The sequence below is a fragment of the Phoca vitulina genome, unplaced genomic scaffold (genome assembly GCF_004348235.1).
Source record: "Phoca vitulina isolate PV1807 unplaced genomic scaffold, GSC_HSeal_1.0 scaffold13, whole genome shotgun sequence".
NCBI classification, from domain to species: domain Eukaryota; kingdom Metazoa; phylum Chordata; class Mammalia; order Carnivora; family Phocidae; genus Phoca; species Phoca vitulina.
This window is the reverse complement of record NW_022589716.1, coordinates 3,780,695-3,807,385: the sequence shown is the minus strand read 5'-3', so window position 1 is coordinate 3,807,385 and position 26,691 is coordinate 3,780,695. Positions and strand designations below refer to the sequence as shown.

The window sequence follows — 26,691 nt, the reverse complement described above, 5'->3', positions numbered from 1 at the left end:
TCTCTCTGTCAAATAAATAAATAAAATCTTAAAAATAAATAAATAAAACAAAATAAAATTTTGTATTTCTCTGTTAACCCTAGGTGCAAAGTATGTGGCCCTTTTTTTTTTTTTTTTTTTTACATTTTCTTGTGTTGAGCCCAATAACAAAATTTTAAATGTTACTTAAAACATTTGAAAAATTTAAGAATACATATTCCTGGGACATCCGCAGGTAGGGACTACCAGAGAGGAACATCTTCTAAATTCCCTCAATGTTTCCGTTTCAGCACGAGTTTTACACTGGGTAGCCCTGGGGGCAGGGCCTCAGTTTCCCCACTTGTGAAACGAAGTGTGGCTGAGGGCTCGGGGCACGGGCTACATTGATCTAACCAACTGTAGAATGGGAAGAATTAACGGGACCGACCTCCCGGACTGTTCTGTGAAGAAAACAAAGCTTAATAAGCGTTCGACAAACTCCAGCAGTTATCCTCGTTACTACCGAAGCCATCGGGAATCCCTGGGCTCCGCCTCCCGTCACACTGCGGCGGAAACTGAGGTCCGCGAGACTCCCCGGCGCCCCCCGCCCGTCGCGGCGCCCCGAAGCCCCAACCCTGACACCCCGGCGTAGTGCGACACTGACCCGACAGTCCCCGACGCGGAAGGTTCCGCTTGTAGTCGATGGGGCCATAGCCCCCCGGAGGGGGCATGTCCTGTTTCACCTTCGATGCTGCCATGCTCGCGGGACCCCAACTTCCGGCCGCGAGCGGAAGTTACGTCCGGCCGCCGCCGCCATGATGAGTGTGGCGGAATGGACCGCGCACGTCTTGGGCGGGACTAGGGCGCCTAGGACGCTAGTGTAACGATCCCACCGCGAAGGAGAGCTTGGGCAATAGGTCCAGGGATCGACTGGGCGGCCAGGCTGTAGCCGAGGACTCCGTATTTCTTCTCTTAGACGGGGCTTGGCTCAGTCAGTGTAGACGCCTGTAGCCTGTCCGGTCGCCCGGGTCCTTGCCCTAAAGCACCTCCGTACACCTTCCCTCTGGTGCAGTGCTGAGGCCATTCAGAGACCCCAAGCTCCTGAGGGAGCCGGGTCACCGAGTTAAGCCCCCTCTCTCGTTTTCTCCCCTTCGCGGGGCTGTGCGGGCGTCCCAAAGCTCCACATGGCCAGAGCTGGGTACACGAAGCTGGGGGGCGACGGCTGCTCAGATTCGACTCATGAAGAGCCGCCCCAATGCCAGGCACCGATTCTGCTCCCGAGTGGTGGTCGGGACCCTTTGCCAGGGTCTCTCATGGGAAGTGGGCCATTCAGAGCGATTATGAGTCACAAAGCCTGATGGCCTTGGGGGCCCTGTGGGGCGGGGTCCAGGGGGCCCCCACCCCAAGGCGGGGTGACGCCCGTGGTCACTTCACAAGGCAGAAATTGTTACCTGGGCAATAAAAGGCACCGCTGCGGCGGGGACCCGGGAGTGGGCACATGGGGGTGCGGGTGTGCAGGTGCCAAGCGCCATGGGTTAGGCCCGGTATTGGAGTCCGGCCGCCCCCCGACAGCAGCCGCCTCCTGCTTCCCGCGCGCCCCAGGCGCCACCATGTCGGGCGACAAACTTCTGAGCGAACTCGGCTATAAGCTGGGACGCACGATAGGCGAGGGCAGTTACTCCAAGGTGAAGGTGGCCACGTCCAAGAAGTACAAGGGCACAGTGGCCATCAAGGTGGTGGACCGGCGGCGCGCGCCGCCCGACTTCGTCAACAAGTTTCTGCCGCGCGAGCTGTCCATCCTACGGGGCGTGCGACACCCGCACATTGTGCACGTCTTCGAGTTCATAGAGGTGTGCAATGGGAAGCTCTATATCGTGATGGAGGCGGCTGCCACCGACCTGCTGCAGGCAGTGCAGCGCAGTGGGCGCATCCCCGGGGGTCAGGCGCGTGACCTCTTCGCGCAGATCGCTGGGGCTGTGCGTTACCTGCATGACCACCACTTGGTGCACCGGGACCTCAAGTGCGAAAACGTGTTGTTGAGCCCCGATGAGCGCCGCGTGAAGCTCACTGATTTTGGCTTTGGTCGCCAGGCACACGGCTATCCTGACCTGAGCACCACCTACTGCGGCTCGGCCGCCTACGCGTCGCCTGAGGTACTCTTGGGTATCCCATACGACCCCAAGAAGTACGACGTGTGGAGCCTGGGCGTCGTGCTCTACGTCATGGTCACCGGGTGCATGCCCTTCGACGACTCGGACATCGCTGGTCTGCCCAGGCGCCAGAAGCGTGGCGTCCTCTACCCCGATGGCCTCGAGCTGTCCGAGCGCTGCAAGGCCCTGATCGCAGAACTACTGCAGTTCAGCCCGTCCGCCAGGCCCTCAGCGGGCCAGGTAGCGCGCAACGGCTGGCTGCGTGCTGGGGACTCCAGCTAGATGCCGGGGTTCCCGCCATTCCCGCCGCCCCGAGCACTGCGCAAGCGCAGTGCACGCGCGCCAGGCGCGCTTCGGTACCCCCGCGAAGCCGACACGCGCCACTGGGCACGCGCACTTCCCCCTTTTTCTGGTCTCTGGACGTCCCGGGCGGTAGTCGCCCCTGCTTAGAATCTAGCTCCTCTCCCCACGATCCCGAGAGCGGGAGGGTGCAAGCGCTTCCTCTGTTCCCCAAAAGAAGGCCTCGGGAGGGGAAGGGACGAGAAGAAATGGAAGCATTGCGCCAGCGCGGAATGAGCGATGGCTGCGGGCAGGCGTTGGCTACCTGGAGGAGCTGCCAGCGAGTGGACGCGTGTGGAGGGCGTCCTTCTTCAGGCAGCCACGCAGGCTGGTGGGGGAAGGCACGCTCCGGGCGCTGCCTCCTTGGAACTTGCAATAAACTCGCTCTTCCTCGCAGCTGCCTCTAAAAACGGCCCCCCTTTTACCAAGTAGGGGTGGGAGGTTGTCCCTCGGGGAAGGCAGGCGTGGTGCCCCATTGTAGAGAAAGCTTCTAGCTCTAGGTCTCGAAAGGGAATTGGGAGGATTCAAACCGGACTTTTTGAGGCTCTCCAGCCTCAAGCGAACTCGAAGGGTCGTGCCGGGGTCGTGATGGCCCTGGCAATAGAGATGCGGGGCTGGGGAGCAAGGATCCCAGCACCCTCACTGTGTTTAAGGATTTAGCAGCGGGGGGGGGGGGGGGGGGGGGGGGGGCCGCCTGTCTCAACAGAAACTGAGCGTTTATAGATGAGGAAATTGAGGCCCACACAAATGACACTTGCCCAATAACACATCTGGAATTTGAAACTGGATATGGCTGGAGTGGGGTGGGGAGGTGGTGGAAGCGCTCCTTAGTAAGGGCCCTTCCTTGGTAAAGAAGTTGTCTGGGGCAGGGGAGAGTCAAGAGTGAGGCATGAGTCTGCTGGGCAAGCTGGTTACTTCAGTCCTCTCTTCATTCATGCATTTATTGAACGCCTACTGTGTGCCAAGCTCTGGGACTCCACAAAGAGGTTTAGATCCATCCCTGCCCTCAGCGAGGAGGCAAGTGAAAAGTCAAGTAAAAATGAATAGCATGGAAAGAAAATGATTGTAACTTGTGCTAAATGCTGGGTGAGGGGAGGGGCAGGTGACCAAGGAAGGACTGAAGCAGACATTTGAGCTTAACCCTGAAGGAATCAGCCACTGGAAACAGCAGAAGGAACGTGTTCTGAGTGTTCCCAAGATACATTGAAGCTGGTGTGTTTGGGGAATGCCACGAAAGTCCTATGGCTAGAATGGAGAGGGAGGGAGAAGATGTGGAGAGGTAAAAGTGTATGTCTGGAGAGGGGACCCCACAGGGCCTGGGGGAGTTTGGGGATTATTTTGTTGCAATGAGGTTAGTGGGTTTGGTGACAGCGGCTGTCTCTCATTTGGGGTGCATGGAAGATGTCTCCCTAAGCCCTAATCCTACCTGCCTCCAAGCCCCACACAGTCCCCAAGGAGGCTGGTCATTTTGTGGGTCTGACCATTCTCTGCTCCTGCTCACTCACGCTTTGTGTTCTCAGGTGCCCTGGGGATTAAGTGCCAACTCTTCCCTAACCCCCTTCAAATAGGCAGATGAGGAAACCGAGGCTAAGAGAGGGGAAGTGCCTTGCCTCCAGTCCTGGCTGGTTCACGTCTAAGCTGAGAAAGAAAACCCAACCCCTCTGGTTTACGCTAAGGAAGGCGCCTCTTCTGGTCTGGACCATCCTTGGGCTCCGCACCTGGAAAATGGAGGTAGGAACCTTTCCTCCGGGTTGTAGGGAAGGGCTGTGTGGCTCATTGAAAGACCACACCCTGAGCCTTCTTGAGGCTCCCACTACACTCAGAATGAAACCCACATCCTCACCCCTTTTTCCTGTGGCCCAGGCACACTGCCTGCCTTGTCCTTGACCCTCCGGGTTTGGTCTCACTTCTGAGCCTTTGCACTGGCTGTTGCCATTCCCTGAACCACTTTCCCCCTTTCTTCATTGCAGATTTGGTTTAAGTCACCTCTTCCCTGACACTCCGTTCTTTCCTTCCTTGCCCTTGTCACAAGGAATCCTAGTGCCTTGGGTATGGTATGTGCCTTTTTCTATCCATAGATTAATCTGTATGAGCAATGGGGCCTGGGTCTCTTCCTACCCCATGGCCACAGACCTGTGGATCAGTTCGGAGGGGACAAGACCTCAGGGATTGGGGCAATTGTCCCATTTGTTGGCTGGAGAAGCTGCTTTAAACTCACCCCTGTTGTGTCAGTGGGTCAATTGAGGAGCCTGTGCCTTACCCAGTGAAAACTCACTTGAGGGCTGAATTTGGAGCCCCTGAGATAATACCCCGTAAGTGTGGTGCTCACAGCCAGTGTTGGGGTATGGGGCACCAGTCAGGATGTATCACAGGTAGACTGGGGCAGGTTTGGGTTTAATTTCTGTAATGTCTTCTATCAGTTCTGTGCCTTGCCCATGTGAAACCTAGCTAGGTGTGGTGGTTGGAGAGGACCATCTACCCCCAGGTTGGAGGCAGGAATGGCTTAAGAAAAAAGACGAGAAACTGCAAAAAATAAATGAAAATAATAAAAGCACCTAGGAAAACAGGGTCATATTCTAGGCACATTAGAATTCACCAGTCAGTGGGGCACCTGGGTGGCTCAGTCAGTTGAGCATATGACTCTTGGTTTTGGCTCAGGTTGTGATCGCAGGGTCCTGAGGTGGAGCCCCGCATTGGGAGCCTGCTTGAGAGTCTCTCCCCCTCTGCTCCTCCCCCACTCGCGCTCTTGCTCTAAAAGAAATCTTTAAAAAAATAAAAATTCACCAGTGAGCACAGGTCCCACTTTATAAATAACTTTTTTTTTTTTTTAATTTTTATTTATTCATTTGCGAGAGAGACGGAGAGAGAACAAGCAGAGGGAGAGGCAGAGGGAGAGGGAGAAGCAGGCTCCCTGCTGAGCAAGGAGCCCGATGCGGGACTCGATCCCAGGACCCTGGGATCATGACCTGAGCCGAAGGCAGATGCTTAACCATCTGAGCCACCCAGGCGCCCTATAAATAACTTTTGAAACAGTGTATCAATATCTGAAAACAAATTTTCACCAGAATTGTTCATTTCGGAGCTGGCAGGGCAGCTCCATCCGTGCTGGAACCTGCATCGGTAACAGCTCCTGCAGCAAGGACACCCAGTGCAGATGCCAAGTCTGAAAATAGGCCCAGAAGAACTTGCCACTCTGGGGTGGAGGCTGGAAGGGGTTAAGAGCTGGTGGACAGGCAAAACCCCCTGACTTCTCACCTCACTCTCTCAGCTGTGGATAAGTAGGCCACAAAGCCACAGGTTCTGGTGAAGATGGGAGGCCCAGAAGCAAAGCCACAGTGCCCAGTTTGGGGAGGTACTCCACCCACTTTTGGAAATGAAGTCCGAAAGAAGCCCAAGAAGCAGGTGTCTCATTGTTTCCCCATTAACAAGGGGTCACCCTGCTACACCTTCCCCAGTCTCCAAGCTGTCCCAAAGCTGGGACAAAAATAATGCAGGGAAACCAGGGCCGAGGGGACAAAAGAAAAATACAGCCAAGCCATTGTCCATTTCTTTATTTTCCGTCAGATTCTAAAACTTCCTCGTGACACAAGCATAGCCATTGATTCCAGCCTCTGTTTATTGGAACTTCTATTCCGGTTTGGTGGCCAACCTTTTACATTTATTATCAAAGATTTAGCGTCACAATAAATACAAGTGACAACCTCCCCACCCACCCATCCCCCAAACCCCCACCTTCCAAATACCCTGAACTAGTGTAACTGTCTATTACACTTTCATTGTTAAGGATTATAAAACTTTAGCTGTCCTTTTTTTAAAAAAAAAAGCTCAGTCCAAGTTCTTTAGGCAACCATAATGTGCAGCATAACTCGGCATCAAATAAAAACTCTATGGTGCAGCAGCAACGCCGGCCTTTTCCATGATTTACACCCCTGTGATGAGAATGTTTATATAGAAAACTCCTCCCCATGTCTTTCCGTCCACAGGAAAATGACTCGTGGGACACAGGAACCACAACACAGCAGAGCTGTACTCAGGTGTCTTTCATTCCCTCTGCACTGGGGCCAAGTTTTGCTTTGTGAAGGTCTTAGGGTACAGACAGGAGCAGAGGCTACCCCTGGGAGGAGGGCAACTGTTGGCCTTATCAAAGGTGTGAGTCCCAACATCACAGTTGGGACACTGGGGACCCAGTGACATGGGTAGGATGGCCAGAGCAATGGGAGGCTCCAAGTAGACACACATATATCTATGTGCACATGCATGTATACACGTATGGCCATTTCAAACATGCAACCCTTCACCCTTGAGTGGCTAGCATCTTGAACAGTTTCCAGTTGCCGTTCAGAGTTCATGTCACAGATAACTTGGGACCATCATCATCATTTGGGACTGGGTGCTCACACATTCTCACTGCTTCTAGGAACCAGGTCCTTTCAGTCCTGAGGCTCCTGGGGTGGGGATGGGGGAGACGAGGACCCCAGCACTGTGACCAATTTTGGCAGGCTTTGCTGCTGGGAGAACACTCTTAACATTACTAACCCTTTCCTAGTATGTCCAAACCCCACATGCAGAGAGGTATTTAATACGCCATTCCTGCAACATCATAAACCTCATCAAAGAACTACTCATTTGGGGCTTATCAGAGAAGTTATACTGCAAAGGGGGAAACAAAAGAAAAAAACGGGGGTAAGAGTTTTGATACAGTAGAAATGAACAGAAGATTAAGGCATCTCACGTTGTCTCCTTTAAAAAAAGTTACATGTCACAGTAAGTGGCCCCTGATGGGATTATTCCCAGGGACCCTGGGCTGGAGGAGGCAGAGCCAGGGCCGGTAGCCCCATCCTCCACCCGTGGCGGTCGGGTTTGTACTGAATTCATGAGGCCCACTTAACAGCTCAGAGGCCAGTAGAAGTCTAGCCAGGCAAGGTGAGTAGAGGTGGTTCCTGAGCACAGTGATGAGCGAGGTTCTAATGGGCTGGGGTTGAGGGCCAACCTGCACAGCACAGTTCAGCTTGGGCCCATGAGTCACAGACCCATTCAACCCCAGCTGGGGCGTGACAATCCTGGCACACCCCTCCAGTGCAGAGGTGACTCTCGCCTGGACACCTGATCCCGAGTTACTGCATAGAACTGAGGTCTGTTTGCCCATGGAAGTGGCCAGCCTAGGTGCTCCTTCTTGAAGGATTTGGAAAATCTGGCCCATGTCATTGAACAGAGAGGGCTAACAGCTCAGCGTAGTATAAGACAAGTATTTATTTGCCAGGCACACAGAAAAATGTGAGAAATAGAAATGTTTGCATACTCTTGATTTTTTGGTGTAAAAACACCCCCCCATGTCAATTTCCCTCCTTTCCCCCAAATCCCTGGATCTTGGAATGAAAGCCACCCTTCCCTGCCCTCCCCTCCTTCAGCCCGTCTAAATTATGCACTCAAAACAAAAATCAATGAGAAATACAGGGTTTTACACAACAAAAAATTAGAATGTTGCAAAACTAGGTCTTCTACCGCGGGTCAAAATGTTGCTAAACATGGATATTCACACATGAGAGAGGGGGTTAAATGAGCCTTTATTAGAATGTTGTAGCAGTGTGTTTTGAAGAAGGCGGCCCTACAAAATAAGGATTTTAAATTAAGTCCCTAACTGCATGGATAGGAAAACTAGGGCTGGGGCTGAAGTGGGGAGCAGCGTACCCCATCTCCACATCGACAAACATGTGTGTGTGCACACAGGACGCCCTCGCACCTGCACGGAGACGGCCCCGTGCACAGCACACTCACGACAGCTTCTGCCTATCCTCATGGAACCGATTTTTAAGGAGTGGGAGAAACCAAAATGAAACACAACTAAGAGCAGACCTGATCCTTTGTATAAGACATTTCTGTAGACTCGAAAAAGGGTTAAAAACAAAAAAAAAACAGTCTGAAGGCGACCCTGGCAGCATGGCCCTGTTTTAAGGGAAGGTTCTAAACTAGACCCAAACGGAAACCCTGAAGTCTTGGAGGGGCAGGGGCACCTCCCCACCAGACACACCTGACAGGAGTATAGGCCAGGGCAGCTTAGGATGGTGTCCATCAAAATAAGAAGGAAAAGAAAAGGAAAAATTTAATAAAATAAAACCACAACAACAAAAAAACACAATAGCCCGCCCCTCCAACTTCCCACTCAGGCTCTGGATGTTGCTGCCAATTCTCTGCTCCCTCCTCTACTGGCGGTGCGTGGCTTCTGGGATCCCAGGCTCTCTGGCTGGGGTCTGGGTTGCAGTTTGTTCTTCTGCTAAGTGTGGGAGGTCCGGGCTCTCCAGGATGAGCAGCAGCAGAGGCCTTCCGCTAGAGTGAGGGCTGGGCAGTCAGTGGCCCACCCTCTGGGGTGTGGGGGCCGTGCTCGGCAGGAACCCCTGGGTCTGCACGGTTTACTTTAAACTCCATCATCATGAGGTGATTAAAAAAAAATCTGTCAACCTAAAGATTGCCATGAAGGAAGGCAGTCAAAGATTGGGAGGCTAAGATGGGCAAAGCAAAAACAAAACAGAACGCTCCGCTCGACTTCAGAAGCCCCGGGCGCCGGTCTTGCCGAGCGTGTCACAGTGTCCAGGGTGAGCCGTCCGTGCACCCTGCCGGGGGGAGGGGGTGTGGAATGGGGGGAGAGGGGGCTGAAAGGAAGGGCCGGAAGCAGAACCAGCCCCCGAGGTCCACTTTTCTGCTGGTGTTGGGCAAACTAAAGGCAAAGAAAGGAAAAAAGCCCAAGGGAAAGGTCCCTCAGTGATAATCCTCGTCCACCTGTAAAGCAGCCCCTCAGCTGCGACGAGACTTTGCAGCCAAGAACGGAGCTCTTGCTTCCGCAGCGCAGCCGGCACTCGCTCACTCGTTTCTCAGGGAGTATGAGGTCTTCCCGAGTGGAGGGTGGCAGGGCCAGGTGGGAGGGAGGAGGGAGCCTGTTCTCCACTGGGCCCGGCTCACACTATTTCCACGTGGCTGACTGGGGGATGGAGCGTGGCGGGATCATGTCCAGGAGGTACTCCCGCTGGCGGTCCACAGCTGAGGAGGTCTTGTGCACTGCCAAGCTCGGGCTGACAAACGCAAGGGCCCCGCCTGCAAAAGAACAGAATGACAGGGTTTTTAATGGTATGGTAATATTCTCTAATGAAAACATTAAGAGGGACACGGGATGGTGACAGAGCATGATGCCTCTGCAGGGCACTCAGTTACACACAAGGGACACAGCAGTGAAGAGGAAGAATGGGGGAAAAGCCTCGAAGTATAGCTTTTGTTCTCCTGGGATAGAAACACCATTCTCTTCTTTCTGTATTCTCCAAATTTCCCCAATGAGCAAGCATCTCTTTTACAATGGAAAATAAACAAATGACCCCCCAATCTCCAACACACACAGATATTTGGCTGGCCTGGGGGTAAGGACTGCCCTGTCCCCTGCCCCCATCACTGTGTTACCCAAAGAGTAATTTGGTGGAGGTTACATTTTGTGGAACAAGTGTTCTGAGGTCAAATGCAATAGGGAAACCTCTCTACATACTAAAGAGAAACCTGACTGGGTCCTGCCCAGAAACCAAGGGTAACCTGGAGTGCTGGTAGAACTCTTTTGGGAAATACTGCTTTTAAGCTACTACACATTTACCTCTAGTCCTACTGCTGAACATAGCAACTACTTATTCCTTCATATTCCTTTTTTTTTTTCATATTCCCTTTCAAAGATTACCTTAAACGTGCGATTTTCACATGTCTGCTACCACTGTGTACACATGCACACACCTGTATCTGATTTTGTATACCTTCCAAATTTCCCATAAAAGGAATTTTCAAACAGCTATGAATTCTTAGCTGCATCTTACACATGCTGCACAAAATCCTCTCTGCCTGCTTATGTTTACAAATGCTCTCCAGGCTACTCAGATTCTTTTGCAACCAGACAAATGTACTCCCTCTCCTGAGCTTCACCCGGTGGAAGGCTCTGATTCTTGGCCACATTTCTAACTCTATGGTCAGCTGCACACACAGCTGACTCCCGTGTTCTGTTTGCACAGCCAGTCTGGCTTTCCCAGTTCTCCCTAGAGAGAGGACTCTCATGATGTCACCTCCTTTTTTCTACAGGGATACAGCAAACTTGGGTGGGGGGCAGGGAGGGGCACTGGCTCCCATAGTGAAAGTGCTCACCTGTCTCCTTCTCTCAGCCCTTTGTGCCTACCTTTCACTTTCCTGTTTTTGATAGAAACAAATATTTAAATATCACCTTAATGCCGGCACATAAATAATTAAAAACAGGGAAAGTGGTGTGGGCATCGACCCAAGGATGATGGAACTGTGACAGACTAGGGAATGCTCACCTGAGGGTATCCCCCTCTGAGCTGTTCCTCAAATGTGGTTTTCTCAGAATCCTCTGCCACCCACCCTAGTTAAAATGTTAGCCCCTGCCTCAGGAATCTTTCCCCTATCTACCTTCCCACCGTCTTGTTCCCTGGTTTACACTTTGCACCACCTGACCTAAGTCAGAGGGTGGGAAGTGTCCCACAGAGCAGGGAATGAACACTATCTGGTTGAACAAGAAATTAAGTTAGTGCACCAGAAAAAGGTACAACATAACAGCAAAACAGGCGTTCCCTATGGCAGGAAGGGGTGGGGGGACCAGAATTGGCAAGGTAAGTGTCTGTGCTGACAGGTGTCCACTGGATGGTGTGTGTGTGTGTGTGTGTGTGTGTGGTGAGAGAGAGACAGAGACAGAGACAGAGATAGAGACAGACAGACAGACAGAGACTACACCTAAACTGGGTTTGCCCAACATTTTGGGTCAAGAGCTAAGAGTGTAGGTATAGAGTGTACAAAGGATGGAAATGAGTATCTACCCAAGGCTACCACTTGTTCGGAGTATCCTGTTTGGTGAACAGAGATCAAGCTGAAGAGTCAAGAACAGCTGCTCTCGGGGAACAGGTCTGGGGTTTCAGGGCTCTATGCACCGTTTCTGTTCACTTGTATGTGTGCAAGTCCTAGACAAAAGCAAGGAAGGGATGGACCTCACCGTGTGGGGTGGCTCACCTGTACTCAGGGGTGCCTTCTTCCAGTTGGTGGAGGCGCTGCCCTTGCCGGCGCTCACAGCTCTCTCGGAATGTCTGCCGGTCCTGCTGACAAGGGCTGTGGCTGAGGCTGCATTCTGCAGTTTGGGTGACTGGCTGAACGTGTGCAGGACACCACGGGGTGTTGTGGCCGAGCCCCGGGACAGCTGGCTGGAGGCCTACGGTGGAGAGAGGGTGTGATGGCTCATGTGGGGAAGGGGGTGACAGAGGGCGAAACGCTCAGCGCAGCCTCTCCGTGCTCTGGCTGACCTCTTCCCACCCACACAGGGTCCCTAAAGTCCAAAATCAGGAGACCAGGTAAGTTACACCAAGGGGGGAGGGGAAGGAGGGAGGGAGAGAGAGAGAGACAGATAGACACAGGCAGCGTGACAGTCGGCGACTGACGTGGTCACGGTCTGGGGCGTGAGGGCTGGTTGGTGGCGCGGTGCAGGGACTCCCGGCACCGCAGTTCTGACCTGTAGCACAGCCCCGTTACTCCAGTCGCGGGCCTCTCCTGAGCGGAACGCCAACTTACGCCGGGGTTTTATGACCTATACAAACGGGGGGGGGGGGGGGGGGTTGAAATCGAGGTCAGCACCATCCACAGACGGCCTAGGGTGACCTAGAGTGACCAAAGGGCAGCAGCTGTGGCCACACGAGGCCTAGTCCCCACGGGACGGGCCGTTTCCCGAGGGCAGTACAGCCCCCCACTATATAAGGATCTTGAGAAGATGTGTTTATTAGTGAATTACAAATGACTTCCGAGGACACAAAAAATTGCCAACGGGGTGCTTTGGGTCTACAGGGGATGGGAAAGCAAAGCATTAAAAAAAAGCAGCCAAAAAACTTGATTTCAAACTTGCTTCTCTCCTTAATTTAGCTAGAACATTTCTTCCAAATGCCCCTTTTGCATCTCAATGTGGCTTTCAGAAAAGTCCTTTTAGACAAGAAGTACTTGTCAGCCGGAACACTGCACGTGAAAGCTACAAAATCTAAAGAAACTGCAAATTAGTATTTTCACCACCAAAGGCCACCATTAAATGCAATTTAGACACACAGTTAATAACCAGGCAGATGACTGCCCAGTGTGGGACAGAACGTCAGAACATCTTGCTTGCTAGCAACAACTCCCTGCCAAGGGAACAAGGCCCCTCTCCTAGAAGGTGAGGCCGCCCAGCCCACGTTCCCAGGCCGCAGGGCCGCAGCTTTGGCTCCCCAAGGACTCTCACCTGCTTTAGCGCGGGGTGTGGGGCGGCGGCAGGCTCAGCCTTGGCCTGTGCGGGGGCGGCACCCTGTTGCAGGAGGCGCTGCTCAATCTCCTGCTCTTGCTGCAGAGCCTTCACAAAAGCAGCCTTCAGCCGGCTCGTGTGCTCTACCTTGAGTGCCTTCTTCTGGTTGGATGCCATGCAGTTCTCGCACATGATGGCACCACCCTTTTCCTCCCGCCAACGGCACGTGAAGTCCGTCTTGCACTGCGCACACATGTAGGGCTCCCGGGACAGAACAGCAGCGGCCGACATCCTGCCCGCTGCAGGGAGAGGTAGGTGGGCTCATGTCATAGGAACAGGATGCCAGAGTCAGAGCCCCTATCATCCCAGGACAGGATGAGGACATGTGACAGATCTGGAGCACTGCCCTGGACTATATGGCCCAGCTGGCATCAGGAAGCCAAATTCTAAGACATTGTTTGGCACACACGTATTGGCGCCAACTGTGTGTGGACATTAGGCCAGCCTTGGGCTTTGGGGAAGGTTTGCTGATAGAAGGTAAGTTAAGCAGCTTTGGAAAATGCCATGGATTAGGTGCACTGGGTACCAACTCTCAAGAACCTTAGTGCTCTCTAGTGCGCCTGGGCTTCTCAGTTGGCTACGTGTGTGCCTTCAGCTCAGATCATGATCCCAGGGTCCTGGGATCAAGCCCCAGGTCGGCCTCCCTGCTGAGCAGGGGAGTCTCCTTCTCCCTCTCCCTCTGCAGCCCCCTTTGTGCTCTTTCTCAAATAAATAAATAAAATCTTAAAAAGAACAAAAGTATCTCAGATTGGCTCCTCCTGACTGCCTTTCCTACCCTCCCACACCTCCTCACAGTGAAGAGGAGGTAACCCACCAGGTCCCACCTCACTGTGATAGGCATCCTTGCTAGTGGGCGAGTCAACTAAGGACTAAATTATCCAGCAAGTGCTCCTGCTGACAAGTGTCATACCCAGTGTCTTGTGCATACAAAGGTGTTCGATTCTCACAATAACCTCCTAACAGGGCACCCCACCCTGTTATCTTGAGGAGGAAACCAAGGCTGAGAAGATGAAGTGACTTGCAGAGTCACATGGCAGTCCTGGCAGGGCCAGGACTCACATGTGCTGCCCAGATGAGGGCACACAACTGCTCTGGGTCCTTGGCCCCCTTGTCTGAGAAATGGGAACACTACATCCCCTCAGTTGGCCATAGGAAGGGTGACTGGGGAAGCCAAGTAAAGTACATGCTCAGGCATGGGATCAATATTCTTTTTGTCACTGAAAGTGAAGTAAGGAGGGGGAGCCTGGGCGGCTCGGTCAGTTAAGCGTCTGACTCTTGATTTCAGCTCAGGTCATGATCTCGGGGTTGTCAGACTGAGCCCTGCATTGGGCTCCACACTCAGGGCGGAGTCTGCTTGTCCCTCTCCCTCTACTCCTCCTCCCGCTCGCTCATTCTCACACCCTTTCTCTAAAATAAATAAATAAATAAAATCTTAAAAGAAAAAAAAGAAAAAAAAGAAAGTGAAGTAAGGGGCACTTTTTGCATTTTGTAACCATCTTTTTTGTGTCTAGAGTACTCAAGGGTTTAACTTCCTCTTAGTATCAGAGACACTGCTGCCAGGAGACCCTTGGCCTCCCTCTCCAGCCCTGGGCCTGCCCAAGCTGCCCCTGAATGCTGAGGGGCTGGCTGTACAGGATCAGACTGGGGGAGCCCCTCACCCCAGGCCCCCAGCTCCGGGCCCTCACCTACAGCTAACATGCTCTGGTGAAAAGAGCACATCACCTTCCAAATGCCCAACCCTAGAAGACATAGTACCACTTTCTAGGCAGCTGTAGTAGGCATGACCAACATCAGAGCGGAGACACTGGTACGAGGCTGCACTTAGTCACCCAGCCTGGGGCTCTAGGAGGTTATCAAGGGACACCTCAAAAGGGGCTCAGAGCTTCCTCCCACAGTTAGATCCTGTTCTGGGCAAGACGAGAGGGATACTGACTCCTGATAGAGACAGGCTGATTGGGGAGAGCAGATGCCCAGGGCACCCAGGTACAGATGGGTGGGCACTGTGTCCTGACTTGGGCCTCCCACCACCCACCCATCCTGCACTGGCCTCATGGCAGCTCTTTTGCCAATATCACTCCATCATAAAGACGACACCAAAAGGATCCAGACACATCCAAGCCATGTGAGAGCTCGCACCCTTCCCTCCTGGGCCTGGCCCCCTGACAAGTGGAAGCCACCATGGCCAATTTTACAGAGGCCAATGTTGGCCCTATGTGGCCTCCCACTCTCAGCCTGACTCATGGTCAGTCCTTGATATGGCCCTGTGGTTGGGGAGTATTTTAAGAGCAATGGGGTTGGATGGGTGTGTGGGTGGGGTACAGTAAGGAAGCTGTAAGTAAATTTGAGGTGACCAGCTGGGCATCCTCTGCCCTGGGTCTGGCCCCCAACCAGGTATGGAGGGCTCTACCTCTAAGAGGCATTGGATACAACATCCAAGGATATGATATATACTCTGTGATATACTGACTAAAGAGGGAGAAGAGAGCACTCCCTCCAACACCCTGACACCAAGCAGGCAGAGGGTGCTTTTCCTCTGTACAGGCCCCACTGCTGTCACTCCCAAGTCTGTGCTGGTAAGAGCAGCCTTGGGAGGGGTTGGCATGTACCAAGGGACAATTCAAGGTGTGTGGTCTGAAGCCTACCAGGCCCTCTCTTGCCCTGGACCAGTTACAGCTCCACCTCCTCCTCAGCTCTGAGCATCCTGCTGAGATCATGCAGGGAGAGGATTCAGGCTGGCTGCCCAAATAGTATCACCACAAACTTAATCTCAGAGCAGAAACATCTTCAAATCGTCTGGTGGAGGCCCCTCAACCTGGCCTCCCACCTTCATTTCCAATGTTACTTTTGATCGCAACCCTATATATGCCCTTTTTATCCCTAAAACCTCCTAACATGCAAGTGGTGCTTTCCAAACTGTTTCCAAGGAGGATAAAGTGAGTCTGGCCCAGGCATGGGTGTCCCTTTCCTACCTTCAGGGCTCAGAGTACTCAAGGCTCTGGGAAGTTCTAGCTGGAGAGACCCATCTGGAAGCAAAGTCTGTCAGCCTCCTGCAAACGTTCCTTCTCATCCCTCTCTGCCTGCCCCAATGTTATAGAACAGCACCCCCCTCAGATCATGTGTGCAGAGCCTTGGGCTTCCCCAGGGCCCAGCTCTCAGAAGAGGCCCCAACAAGAGAAGAAAGGTGACTGTGATATGTTTAAGAAGTTATCTAAGGTGATAGATGGGGACCACATTTATGATAGATGGGGACCACAGGTGGTGAACACTTAATAACCTATAAAATTGTTAAATCACTGTATCATACACCTGAAACTAATGTAACAATATATAGCAACTATACTTCAATAATAAATATTTTAAAAAATGTAAAAACTAATGGGGCACCTGGGTGGCTCAGTTGCTTAAGTGTTAAGTGTACAACTCTTGATTCTGGTTCAGATCATGATCTCAGGATCATGAGACTGAGCCCGGTGTTGGGCTATGCTCAGAGCATTAAGTCTGCTTAAGATCTGCCCCCTCCTGCCCATCCCCCCCCCCCGCCCCCGGCCACTTCTCGCAAACGCTTGTGCTCTCAATGAATGAATGCATGTAAAAACTAAAACAAATAAGCAAAAAGTTAAGCCTCACAGAAAGCAGGAGGACTAATAACAAAAGGTCATCCATAAGATGCTCCACCCCAGACAGCTCTCAGCATGCAGCAGGCATTGAAAATAACCTATGTAAGAGAAACTTCAGTGGCAAGAGATGAAAATGGCCCCAAGGCACTCACCTTGGGTCTCTAGCAGGTTCTGCACCACTTCCTCCAGGCCGACCAGGTAGATGAATTCGTTGTTGGCAGCGCTGGGTAGGAAGTTCATCTCTGGGGCAGGGGGCTTGGGAGGGGGGATTTCAAGCAGCGTCTTCTCCAGCTGTTTGCGCAGCGCAAGCTTGGCAGCTGCCTGACGGCTGGCTGGAGAATCAGCAGAAGTGACCACAGAGGCCACGCTGGTGGGGGTGGAGTTGGCCTGAGCAGAGGTGGCTGTCGTCCCTTTCAGCGACGCTGGGGAAGGCTTTTGGGAAATAACAACCTGGTCAGGGTGCTGGGGGTGCCTGATCCCACAGCCCAGGATGGCACTGTTGGCTGCACTAATGAGTCTTTAAGGTAGTAACTCTGAGATGCCGGACATCAGCAAGCCAACAGGCAAAGCAGCATTAAACTCATCACCGTATGAAATGACCAATCTTATAAAACATACTTGTTGAGGTTTAGCTGATATCCAACAACTATACACATTTACAATCTGTATTCTGTGTTTTGCCACATGAGGACACCTACAAATCCATAGCCATTACCACGACCAGGGCAGTGGGCAACCCCGCTCAGGCAACCTGGCCACTGTCCCATCACTATGGCCTAGCAGCCTTCCTCCCAGCACAGGTCTAGACTGCTGCCTTCTTCACAGGGGTATGACAGCGGATGACTACAGCACTGGTGGCATTTCCTTCATGAGCACCTTTGTATGTGGTTGTCTGGAAACTCTAACGTTTAACTTACCTCATGTGTCCTCATTGGGGTTATAGGGGAGAAGAGCTTTTGGACCAACTCCTGTCCCGCCCCTTCCCCCCTCTTGATTTTTGGTGCTCCTATACTACTTTCTTGTCTTCATCTGGACCCCAGGGGCCAATGCTCCATTGTCTCCTTGTTCTAGTTCACCCAGCCCCCAACCCTGTCAAGTGCTTTTCCCCAAACCCAGAGCTGATCACACCAGTGCCCTTTTGTGGGGTTGAGGACCCTTCTGAAAATCTAAGGAGAGCAGCATACGCCACCCCCGGGAAAACACACACACCTGACAACTTGCACACAACACATCATAGGACTCAGGGAGCCCAGAATGGTTTCCTAGGACCCCCATCCTCACAGAGGGTCTCCAGAGCCGAACAGGCCTCCCAACATAGAGGACACCAGCCACCACAGTACCTCGGCCTGGCCTGACTTTAGAGAAGGCAGGGATGCTGCTCAGAACTCTGCTGGTCAGGCTCTTATCTGAGGGAGGCAGACAAAGATGCACCACGCCAGAGGAGGAAGAGAAGCTAATACACCCATCAGCAAAAGCCCCTGCAGACCCAATAATTTCATCTGTCAATAAAGCTCTTGCTTCTAGCCTGCCCACTCACCCTGGTCCCATCTTCCTGGCTTTGCTGGGTGGGAACAGACCCATCCCATCTCAGAGGCTCTGTACAGAGGTGAAAGGACTCGTGGCTAAGAATAGATGTGCTGGTGCTGTGAGGACATTTGCAGACATGCTCCCCTCATGTGCTCATGCAGACAGGGAGGAGGGTGGGGAAAGCTCTGGTGCCCCCCCACCATCCCAGCCATCTCCAGGCCTCATCCATCCCCCAAAACATGCTGGGTCCCACACGCCACCTGAAGCCTCCCCCCAACCCTTCAGCTCAGGTCTGCACCTCTCCCCTTCTCAATACCTATCCACCTCTGCTAGACCATAGTTCTTAACATAGTGGACTCCAGCCCATGACTTTTATACCGCAACAGGCCCAGAGGAGCTCCAGTCCAAACCCCCATGCGGCATCTAAGGCCTTGCCTGGCTCTGAGGGAGCAGGCAGGTCACACCATACCACTCTGGAGACCTGACTATGCCGTAGGACTGGGCACCCTTGAGGTGTGTGTGGGTAGGGGGTGGGGTCAGGTTAGGTCAGCACAGCCCTCACCTGTGGGATGTTGACAAGCAGACTGGTGTTGGGGACGTTGGCGACGCGGATGAGGCCCTGCTGGATGATCCTCTGTCCCTGAATTTGCACACTGGGCACAGATGCCCGGGGGGCCAAGAGGAGCGGCGGCGGCCCCGTGCTGGAATGTTGTCTGATGTTGTGGATTTGCTGTGGGGTGGGACAGGGGACAAGATGATGAGAGGGATGGGGCGCCTGGGTGGCTCAGTTGGTTAAGCGTCCAACTCTTGATTTCGGCTCAGGTGCCCCCTGCCACGTTGGGCTTTACACTGGGCATGGAGCTTTAGGATTCTCTCTCTCTCCATCTGTCCCCACACTGCACTCTCTCTCAAAAACAAACAAAAAAACAAAACAAAACCCCAAAAAATGAACAGCTTTTTTAAGGCTGAATAACATTCCACTGTATGGATACCTCCCCACACACACTCTCTCTCTTCCCTTCTAAAAAAAATTATTAAAAAATGAAATAAAATAAATAAAAAGATGATGAGAGGAACAATGGAGGGAGGGAAGGGGTGGGCCCCATAATCCCCAACCTGACCAGGAAGGGTTCTTTGTGAGGTAACTGGTTGGAGTAGCCTGGACACACTCTTACACCCCACAAGCATACCCTGCTCACCTGAGCCCCCCTGACGAGTGGGGGCATGACGACCTGTGAGCTCGCCTGTGGTCCCAGCTTCGAGGACACCTGCTGCCCGCCGCGGACCAGGGGTGGTGGGATGACACTGCCAGGCATTCTTGTTGAAGAGGTCTGTCAACAGCACCAAACCCCAGATTTTATATGGCTTTTTTTTTTTTTTTTTTTAACAAACAGGTTTGCTGTTTTATAAAGTACACACTTGTTTGGGGGGGGGCACTAAAATGTCTATTTACTCTAAGCACAAAAGAACAAAGAACATGGATAACAACCACAGCCGTGCAGACTGGACTCACTCAGGAGTGAACTGCACCAACAAGGCAGGACATTCTCACCCACACGACCCCCACCACAGCAGAAGTCCAGCTAACCCGGGCTGGGTGTCACTTTCTTGCTGGTCTGAGCTGAGGGCACAGGCCTGTTTGAGGGAAGGTGGGCCCCTGTTCAGACCTTAGTCTTGTGTCTGGGAGTGGGAGCTCTGCCCATCTCACCCTGTGGGTAGGAGGTCCTGCTCGGTCCCACAAACTTGGGAGTGTCGAAATGAAAGGAACCTGGCCTGCCTAAATCTTGGTCCTCTCTCCGATTTTGCTAGGAGCAGTCATAGGAGGAGACCTCTCAGCACTGGCATGATTTGTTCATGATGTCAACAGTGGCCTAAGTTTGGGCCTCACTCCAATCTAATCATATGGAACGGGCAGCCTTTCACAGGAACTGGATCAGGACTGCTCAGGAGCCTAACGCAGAGGGAACACTGACCTGAAGGGATGGCTTGCCAGAAGGAATGTTCTGGGTGCCCCGCACAAGCGGGGGAGGGGTGGTCACGGCACTCCCAGCAGAGCCTGTGGGCTGTAAGAGAGCAGGACATGTGAGAGATGAGGGAGTCGTCAGCCCCACTCCCCTCACACACAATCCAGACAGAGTAAGATTGGTTTTCTTCCTCTTCCAAAGGCATCAGGCTCTAAGGTTCTGCTTCCCGCCTGCTAAAGTCTGTAGCAGGAACTGACTCGCTTGAAATGGGCAGAGGAGAGATTTTCCAGCACCCCTCACCCCTGGGGATGCCTGACATCACATTATGGTTCAAGAGCAGGTTTTGCTTTCCAGGGGATGTGAAGAGCCAGTGATGATGACTGAGGCAAAGGACCCCAGGCCTGAATAGATTAATCCCAACCTTGGTGACAAACACCAAGTCCAGGCACTTCTTAAAGTAACATATTCCACTAGGTAAGGGACAGATTTGGTTCACTCCACTGAGTCTTAAACAACTGGAAAGGAAACAAGTAATAGGCAGACTCTGTCCACTAGCAGATTAATAGATGCCAGGCCATGTCCACTTATTGACTATGTTCAAGTGAAAGCTCAAGCAAAGCCCTAAGTGAGACCAATGAGTATCCTCCTGTCCTGCTCCCCTTAAGGGGACTTGTGTTCTATATACTCTGTCAGCTCATACTGCCCAAGACACATTTACTTCCTGGTTTACTGAAATAGTGGTTAAAGTAAAAGGAAGGGTAGCTTTAAAAAACCCAACAAAACAAACCAGACCTTGGCCTACACAGTAACCTGCATTCAGAAGCAGCAAAAGGAGCCTCAGACACCAGGGGAGATAGGAGGAGGAGCCCCAGGACAGAGACTCTGGGGCCTGGGCAGCACTGTGGCATGCCCCTGCAGCATTAGGGAATCTGTCCACAAACCATGGTAGCCCCTGATGGCCAGCATGGCCCACCCACAGAATAGGAGGCCTCTCTGTAAACGGGTTTGGGAAAGAGCTCTTAACCCAGAACTTCCAGCAGCTTCTAAGACATCTGTTCTCTATTTTCTTCATGCTTCCAACCTACAAGGAGTTTTACATACTCAGATCGAGAATATTCTAAACCAAAACGCACTGTAATATCCTTACTGACTTCCTTTTCACAAAATCTGTAATTCAAATTTCCATTTCAGACCTTGACCCTTATGCCCCTGAGGAAACTTGTCTGCCTGTGACCAGCTGCTCCTGTTCCTGGCACTGAGGTGGGCCAAGGTAATGAGTTTGGATTTCCGTCCCCTGTTTTAACTGGCTCCTGCTGACTCTTGAGGAGAGAATGGACACACACACACCTTCTGGGCGGTAGTTTCCTTTTGTATTTGACTCTGCCGCAACTTTTTTAATAAAACAAGTTTTGCTTCTTCTAATCGTAACTCTTCTTTCAGTTGCTTAATCATCCTTTCTCGTTCTTCAGGACTGCTTTTCTGCAAGGGCAAGAGAACAAGGGTTGAAGGGGAGAGCCACAGCCGGGGAGCACAGGCCCCACCATCACCAACGCCATTGGGGGATATTGTCGGGCAGGGTCATCCCCCAACATGGAGACAAGGCTCACCATGAGGGCCTCGGTACTGGTCTCCTTCAAGGCCTCCTTCGTCAGCCCATTCACCCTTGGGCTTGCAGGCTGCTCATTGTCAGAGAGCACAATCACATCAGGAGAGGGGGCTCTCTTCTCAGACTTCATGTCACTGTGGAGCAGGGAAAGCAGGTTGTTACCAGAGTGCCTGGACGCTCTGCCAGACACCGTTCCCCAGGGCCTGGCACCCATACACCACAGATCCCAGATTTAGACACAGTCACAGCAAGGAGGTGGAGAGCATGGCTGCCCCACTCACTCTCCCCAGCCTCTCTCTTTGGGCGTTCTCCCTACCATACAACCAAACTGACTTCTCTCACTGTACTCACCAAGAGGCACCCAAACCCACAGCTAGGCCCCTAGCCAGGACTATTCTTGGTGCCCACCTCTGTGTACCCAGAGCTGAGGACACCTGTGTTCAAGTGTGATATGGCCATTTTGGAAAACACCGCAGCTCCCTTCTCTACCATGTGGCTCAGTGTCCAATAAAAATGCTCAGCTTGAGGGGCGGCTGGGTGGCTCAGATGGTTAAGTGCCGACTCTTGATCTCAGCACAGGTCGTGATCTCGGGGTGATGAGATCGAGCCCTGTGTAGGGCTCCATGCTCAGCGCGGAGCCTGCTGGAGATCCTCTCCCTCTGCCCCCTCACCGCTTGCACAGGCACACGTGTGTGCGCGCGCGCTCTCTCTCAAAATAAACAAACAAAATCTCAAAAGAACAACAACAACAAAAACCAGGATCCTGGGGCTGAGGCAGGGTCTTTCTTGGCCCCTTGTCAGGGCTCCTGTGTTGGTGTGACAGTGTGATGCTGAGCTACTGTGTTGCTGACCCCACATACAAGGTCCCAGAGACAGTGCTTTGCCCCCAACCAAGCAGCTGTTTGCTGAGGGCCCAATGTAAACTTTCCCTTAAGACCTGGCCTCCACTTGTGTTGAAGAATTAGGATCCTTTTCATCAGTAGGAAAACCAGCAGAGGACCAAACAAACCCACTAGGTGGCACTGTGACCCAGTGAACAAACTCAATAAAGTTAACTGGGAGAAACAGCTCTAGTTGTCCCACTCCTCCTACTAGACCCCAGCAAAGCAAGGACAGAGTTATGGATGGAGAACTAGTTTTAATAGCCCACTCAACTGCCTTTTCCATTCCTGGAATGAGCTCTGTCTTTAGGGAAGGATGGGCACAGAGGACCAAATGCTGAGGGTTCATGTTTGCCCCTGGAACTTTCCCCCCAACCAGGGCTCTTCCATCCCTCCTAAAGAGCCACATGGTGGCTACACCTCAATACTCCTAACCTTGATTTGATTTAACCAGTGCAGCTGTTGGCCGAACTCTCACAAGAGATCAGGGGAGTGGACGAAAAGGTGCCATTTCAAGATATACAGTCTCCTCATTGGGGTGATTAATTTACACTCTCAAGTCCAGAAACTAGCTGGCTATTTATAAAGTAACCCAGGATGTCACATTCAGGCCTCACCAAACCAAAGACCAATGCAATTTGGGAACCACCACTCATTCTGTATGTCTCCCTGCTAACTGCCCACTCTGCCCAAGATCAACTTTCAAGGTGACCTCAGGGCTCCAACTATCCAGGTTCTCTGGACGCAGACACAGATATTGAGGGGTAGTGCAAGGCCCCAGCACACGAGCTGTAGCCACTGGTCCCAGCCCAGGTGAGCTCCCAGGTGGCTGCATGCAGACAGAGCAGCAGCCCAGGCAGAACCATGTCTAGAACTGCAGACTGCAGGCATATCCTGAGCAAGAGTGAGTGGAGACGATGGTGATCACTTTTTATCATCTTACTGAGGGGCATGCACTTTTTCTGAAGGTTTGAGAGGTCTAACAAAACTCAAATCTGCCTGAGGGAAGAGGGCAGGCTGAGGGACCGAGACCATCTGGAGGCTGAAGCTTCCTGAGATGGCTACTCTGACCACAGCACTCCCAGGTCTCATCTTGGCCTGAGAGTAATCAATAACTCATCCAAAAGATGACGTCACCCCACCCCCATCAATGATCACTCAGCATCCCAGCAGCCAGCAGGGAGTGAACTTCCTGTATGCTAATCAGCCACCAAAAAGTCACGTGACAAAGGCATTTCCCTCCTTTGTCATGTGACCCTTTAACTGTGCCTTCCAACATGAAAACCATGGCAACAGCCAGTTCTAACCGGTTTGTGACACACAGCCTTCATTTTGAGAAGTGAGGTAGGGTTCAGGTGCTGTCAGAAAATGGAGGCACCCAGCTTACCCTGGGGCTGCCCAGCTGCAGGCACTTCCTATGTGGCGCCAGAACCACAAGAACTGTTGGTGTATTACAGGGGCCAGGGCCACCTCTTCCAAACACAGAGAAGCCACCAGCCCCTCTAGTTACCCACATGGAAAACTTTCCTAAGCTCAATTTTTAAAGTAAAGGTGCTTCAAAAGTCTTCTCAGTACTTTCACGGGGAGTTCTTTTAATTCAGGAGAAAGAACACCCCGTGTGACACAGGCTAAAAATTACTATGGACATTCTTTAAAAAAAAAATTGTTCTAAATTATAAAACCATTTAGGCAGAAGGACAAAAGCAGAGGAAATCTAGCCCAACATGCCAGGGGGATGGCACTGTGGTCAGGTACACTGCTTTCCTGCTTCAGTCCATGGTGGGCACGTGTGCACCAAGTTTATTTGGAAGCTACATGATTTCAAGGCAAATCCAATAAGCCCATCCTGCCCATCTTGGGAACTCTTGCGTAAAATATTATCAAAAGAGATTTTATGTGACCTATGAAAATCCCTGGAAACAGACCATGCTTTTATCAACAAAAACGGTCTCATCACCTCCTCCCCTGTATGCCAGCCCTGGCTAAACACAAAAGTTCTGTCACTTGCTTGGAACTTTCATCAAGTTTCCTAGAGGGAAGGCAGAGATTATATAATCTTAACTCAATGACAGATCCCATGTTCACAGCACCAGGCTACCATCCCAACTGCTCACCAACCAGCAGTGTGTGCAAAGTTAAAATTTAGTGTCCTCCCAGCCCATTCCAGGGGAAACGGCCTCATCAAGAGAAACCGTCGTTGTTGGCAGCTGTAACCTTTGCTGTTGTCTGAAAGGGCTTGCCTGACGTATGGGAAAGGGACACTTCGTCCACACTTGTTCACTCACTCACTTGTATTTGCTGAAAACCTACTAAGAAAGCAGGTGCTGTGCCAAGCAGTAGGGATAAATCCCTGGATAAAAGGCAGTTCTGTTCTCAGGATCCATCAGGAGGGACAGACCCCCAAACCAGAAGGGGAGGGGCAAGTAAGGGCATATCCACAGGTGGGAATGGACCACCACTTGCCTTGGCTCACTGAACAGCAGGGAAAGCTTTATTTTACTGGAGCTCGAAGAAATGCAGCATCTTGCTACCCCAAAGACCTGCTCCATCAAAGACTGCATTTCACAAGATCCCCAAGATTCTTTTTTTTTTTTTTTTTAAGATTTTATTTATTTATTTGAGAAAGAGCACAAGCAGTGGGGAAGGGCAGAGGGAGAAGCAAACTCTCCCCTGAACAGGGAGCCCAATGTGAGGCCTGACCCCAGGATCCCGAGATCATGACCCGAACCGAAGGCAGATGTTCAACCGACTGAGCCACCCCGGCACCCAATCCCCAAGATTCTTGCACACGGTAGGGAAGCTAAAGAGGACTGTAGGCCCAATGAGGCCTCAGGACAACAAATTCCACCTCAGGGCCAGCCTGAGGAGACTGGTAGGGCCAGCCACAACCATTCCCTGCCAGAACCCTCTCTCTTCCCCTTATCTGTTGGGCCTGGCTGGGTGGGGAAAGACAGGTAACTACTTACTAGCAGTGTTTAAGGGTGGGGTGGGGGACACTGCTAGACCAAGCACCAGCCTCACCCATTCCTGCAAACACTCACCTCGGCTCCACCAGACCCTCCCCCAGTGTGTTCCTCCACTGGAGCCCATTCACACCTCCCAGGCCAAGCCGATCAACTGGCTTTTCCAGCTCCCAGCCCCTGTACCCCAGGCTCCTACTCACAGATACATCCTGCCTGGGTTCCCTCCTGCCTTCACTATGGGTCCCTCCATGGAATGTCCCTCCACCACACTCCCGAGGCCCCCATATGAGCCCCAACTCACACTTCAAGACACAACTTTAAAACCATGTGCCCTCAGAAAGGTCCTTGGCTGGCCCAGTCCTGACACGCTGGCCCTGGGAGCATGATCAGCACTCCCCTAGTGCACTCATGGGGAACACCCCCCACAGCATGCATGCCTGAGGAAGCCTCTTAGCTGTACCCAGTACTGTCCATCATGGGGGTGGGAGTTCAGGGCAGAATTCTGGGGTTCCACTGAAGGGCAGCACAGGCATGAGCAGAGGCTTCCCTAGAGGCTTCCCTACCAGCAACCAGCTTATTCACCCTCACTCTAGCAAACTAGTCCGAGGAAAGTACCTTCACCTTTCTACTGGGTCAACCCACCACCCCACAGCCTCCCAGGGTGACACTGTCATTGCCTGTTTGTCAGGCAGGTTCCCCCACCCAAGCTGGGGCTGGACGAGAGGGGCCCAGCCCTGATGTGACACCACAGCTCCAGGAAAGGGGATGATGCCACCCACCTCCCCAGAGCCAGATGGGCAGGAATTTTCCCCTGGTGCCACACTGGCTGGGAAAGGGGGACAGGCCACAGGGCCCCCTCCAAAGCCTGTGGCTATGCTCACGAAAGCTCACATAAGTAGGCACTATGAACCAAGCCTGCACACTGGGGGCTTCCCCCACAAAGCCATCTGAAATTCACTTGGTTCTGTCTCTTGTAAGTGAAGAGCCCACGGCAAGACATTCCCCTCTTTGTGCCTCCTACACCAGGATAGGAATTCCTGCCCTGCTGCCACCTCAGGATTGCTGGTGAGTATGACCTCAGTGCTGAGGAGGCTTGGACAACCTAGGAGACCATCAGGGAGATTCAGGCCCCAATCTTTCCTAAAACAGTAAAGAGATGCTTGCCATGAATGCAAGCTTGACACAGAGCAGAGAACTGGCCATTGTGGGTTAATATTTTAATATTCTCAAACTCAGGGAGGGCAGGAATGTATCTGTTTTATGAACTGCTCTGTCCCAGCAGCTGAAGCAGGACCTGGCACAGTGGGTGCGCAGGCAACATGGCTGGTGGACATACCCACC

The 26,691-nt window shown here is 52.3% G+C and overlaps 3 protein-coding genes across 7 annotated transcripts in view; 1 reads left to right on the top strand and 2 right to left on the bottom strand.

The window, feature by feature from the left end:
• Positions 1 to 911, bottom strand: part of NDUFA13 (NADH:ubiquinone oxidoreductase subunit A13) — a 9,577-nt gene extending 8,666 nt beyond the window's left edge. The window contains exon 1 of the mRNA XM_032412540.1: positions 623 to 911. Within this exon, the coding sequence (XP_032268431.1) occupies positions 623 to 716 (94 nt within the window). The 5' untranslated portion in view covers positions 717 to 911. The remainder of the gene's footprint in view (positions 1 to 622) is intronic.
• Positions 912 to 1,505: 594 nt separating this feature from the next.
• TSSK6 (testis specific serine kinase 6) lies at positions 1,506 to 2,846 on the top strand. Its single transcript, XM_032412267.1, has one exon. The coding sequence runs from the start codon at positions 1,569 to 1,571 to the stop codon at positions 2,388 to 2,390; it is 822 nt and encodes a 273-aa protein (XP_032268158.1). The 5' UTR covers positions 1,506 to 1,568; the 3' UTR covers positions 2,391 to 2,846.
• Positions 2,847 to 7,992: 5,146 nt separating this feature from the next.
• Positions 7,993 to 26,691, bottom strand: part of GATAD2A (GATA zinc finger domain containing 2A) — a 101,752-nt gene continuing 83,053 nt past the window's right edge. For 2 of the 5 annotated variants that reach the window (XM_032412534.1, XM_032412539.1), the window contains 10 exons: positions 21,508 to 21,640; positions 21,248 to 21,379; positions 19,910 to 19,999; positions 19,136 to 19,267; positions 18,499 to 18,666; positions 16,562 to 16,841; positions 12,733 to 13,031; positions 11,980 to 12,054; positions 11,487 to 11,682; positions 7,993 to 9,533 (listed from right to left, as the gene is read on the bottom strand). In XM_032412534.1, the coding sequence (XP_032268425.1) occupies positions 9,403 to 9,533; positions 11,487 to 11,682; positions 11,980 to 12,054; positions 12,733 to 13,031; positions 16,562 to 16,841; positions 18,499 to 18,666; positions 19,136 to 19,267; positions 19,910 to 19,999; positions 21,248 to 21,379; positions 21,508 to 21,640 (1,636 nt within the window). In that variant the 3' untranslated portion in view covers positions 7,993 to 9,402. The remainder of the gene's footprint in view (positions 9,534 to 11,486; positions 11,683 to 11,979; positions 12,055 to 12,732; positions 13,032 to 16,561; positions 16,842 to 18,498; positions 18,667 to 19,135; positions 19,268 to 19,909; positions 20,000 to 21,247; positions 21,380 to 21,507; positions 21,641 to 26,691) is intronic. The other 3 variants (XM_032412536.1, XM_032412537.1, XM_032412538.1) reach the window with 2 other exon arrangements.